The sequence below is a fragment of the Dipteris shenzhenensis genome, chromosome 18 (assembly GCF_047967505.1).
Source record: "Dipteris shenzhenensis isolate YYH24624 ecotype China chromosome 18, Dip_SZ_1.0, whole genome shotgun sequence".
Lineage (NCBI taxonomy): Eukaryota > Viridiplantae > Streptophyta > Polypodiopsida > Gleicheniales > Dipteridaceae > Dipteris > Dipteris shenzhenensis.
This window is the reverse complement of record NC_141613.1, coordinates 20008679-20011219: the sequence shown is the minus strand read 5'-3', so window position 1 is coordinate 20011219 and position 2541 is coordinate 20008679. Positions and strand designations below refer to the sequence as shown.

Sequence of the window (2541 nt, the reverse complement as noted above, 5' to 3'; positions counted from 1 at the left end):
CATGGAAAATTTTGTGAAGCCCAAAGTTGTGCAGCAAATTTAAGCACTGGGTAAGCCTTTTGAATTCGCTTTCTGTGAATTCAATATGATTTGCATTGCTCATGGGGGTTTCCTTGAGTCAGCAGCGTATATATCCTCTGGTGGGACAAGATGATGAGTTGTTTCCATGGGAAGATACGGTTCCTGCTGCCTCCATGAGCGGAGGTGAAGCATAGCGTAGATGGCTGAGGCATCTGATGGACGAGACAGTGATGGCGAGGAGTCCACAGCAGGAACTACTAAGCAAAGTGAGGGAGATGAATCCAGAGGTGGTGGTGCAAGGGGTGGTGAGCACGGGGTGCATCGGGCTGTTCTTTGGGACGAGGTTCAAGGAGGCACTGTTCTACTATGGGGGCATGTTCGATATGTTGGAGAAGACGATGGAGGATGAGAGGTCGAGGGGGGTGTGGGAGAGGGAGGTGTCGGGGAGGGAGGTGGTGAGTATATTGGCCTGCGAGGATGGGGAACGGCCAGAGACATTCAGGCTTTGGCAGGAACGTATAATGCTGAGAGCCGGCCGTTTCGAGCATTTTCCCCTCCCTCCTCACATTCTCCACTCCACTTCACTTTTCCTTCGCGCCTTCCATCCCCACTTCGCTGTCCATCGTGTCGGCCTCTGGCTGGTGGTCCTGAGTTGGAAAGGCCAGAGGGACGAGTAGTACTGAGCTGACCTGAGGAGGTGCTGGCGAGGATAGCCGGAAAAGGAATGGCAACAGGTATTCGAGAAATTGAGGAGTGTGCTGCCTGATGAGGCTTGAGCCAAGGGCGAAATCTATCAATCTTCTCTTCAGCTCGTCGAGTCGTCGTCCCACCATCAGAACATTCGAGGCAATCCGGAATTGGGTCAACTTTCCGTTCCTTCGTCCAGTGGGGACGTGCACTGATCACCTAAACTGCTCATACTGCCTCTGTGTGATTTTGATGGCGGATTTTCCCTTTCACCAGTGTCCATATCTGCAACAATTTTCCGTTTCTCTTCAAGCAGCAATGGTGAAGTAAAAGCAAGAATCCGAAAAGCAAAAGAAGAGAGAAGGTGTTTAATCTTTCCCAAAACTGATATTTCTCTGATCAAGCTGCCTTGAGCCTGGTCATCATCCCAAAGCTGCATCCGCGAGCTGGATAGGAATAGTTCCTGTAAGTAGATTGCTAGATAGATTGAAGACATTAAGACTCTTGACATTCGAATGCTTCATGGACTCCGGCCCCGCTTAGCTTATTTCCCAACAGGTTCAGAAACGAAAGGGATTTGCATCTTCTGTGGCTCTAGAAAAATGCTCACACGCAATCATGATAGCAACAATAACGATTCCAATTACTGCTCCCTTGTGAAGAGTTGTCCGGGAAGAAGGGCTTGGGCAATGCTTATGAACGATGGGGCCACAGAGCTTTGCATTTCCAAGGAATGAAGATGCATTCAGTCGCCTAGAAACAACCGAAGTCGGGATATAGCCTATGAAGTCATTGTTGGAGACATTTAGAAACCTGAGTTTTTTCATGTTTATCAGAAATGAATGCAAAAGGGCGGACAAATTATTGGATGAAAGGTCAAGCTCCGCAAGAAAAGCTGCATCCGCGAGATAGTTCTATAACCAGATTGTTAGATAGATTGAGGACATTAAGACTCTTGAGATTTCCGAGTCATTAGGCATTCCCCCGCTTACCTTATTTCTCGACTGGTTCAGAAATGAAAGGGATTTGCAGTCCCTGATACTTTCGGGAACAACTCCAGAGAAATCATTTGCAGGAATATCGATTCCCTAAACTAATATCATCCCTCCTAGCTCAGAACGTAAGTCTCCAGTGAGCATGTTATGTTGCAGCGACAGCGAGGTATAGAAAGTTCACCCTTCCTCCAATACGTTGTTTGGAGGAATGCCTCGTAGCATCGAGCTTATTCTACGTCAAGTTCTGACAGTTCTATAGAGAATATTGCTGATGAAAAAACACAGTCAAATGGACATCAAATTCAAGAAAAGCTATTATGTAATCGATGGTCATAGCCGCTGGTCATATTCTGAGTGAAATTGGGATCGCTAATTGCGATTGGTGATCTTAGTCAGATTGAAATTGGGATCGCTGATAATTTTCAACATTATGTAGTCGGATGTTGCTAAGGAATTTGCGGAGTCATAGCCACCCTCAAGGCATTTTCATTGGGATGAAGGTAAAATTGCGAGGCACATTGGAAGGACATTCGTAGTTAGAAAGACGTTCGTAGTCAACAGGTCAAAGGCAATCATCCAGTATATGTGGAAATTGTAATCAATTGCTTTGTTCGATCATAAAATATATTCGTAGAGATTAGATCGTTTCCATCGGATGAGTGGAGGTTCGATCGTATGTGAGGTGTATTCCCGTGCGGGTGTGCGCAGGGAGGGGTATGAAATCTTTGGTTGCAGAATATGGGTTCACGGGGCTGATTGGATATACACAGGAGAAAAGAAGAATTCTGGCAGCTAGCTAGAGAGTCCGCTTGAAACTATTGCTGTAGCAGCGCGAGAG

The 2541-nt window shown here is 46.5% G+C and overlaps 1 protein-coding gene across 1 annotated transcript; it reads left to right on the top strand.

Moving 5' to 3' along the window:
- The first annotated feature begins 251 nt into the window (after positions 1 to 251).
- LOC147890923 (scarecrow-like protein 34) lies at positions 252 to 698 on the top strand. Its single transcript, XM_087389119.1, has one exon. It carries the CDS (start codon positions 252 to 254, stop codon positions 696 to 698), a length of 447 nt encoding a protein of 148 aa, XP_087245245.1.
- Positions 699 to 2541: the final 1843 nt, after the last annotated feature.

Excerpts from the sequence above, each read along its gene's own strand:
- LOC147890923 (XM_087389119.1), top strand. The coding sequence starts at position 252 with ATGGCGAGGAGTCCACAGCAGGAACTACTAAGCAAAGTGAGGGAGATG.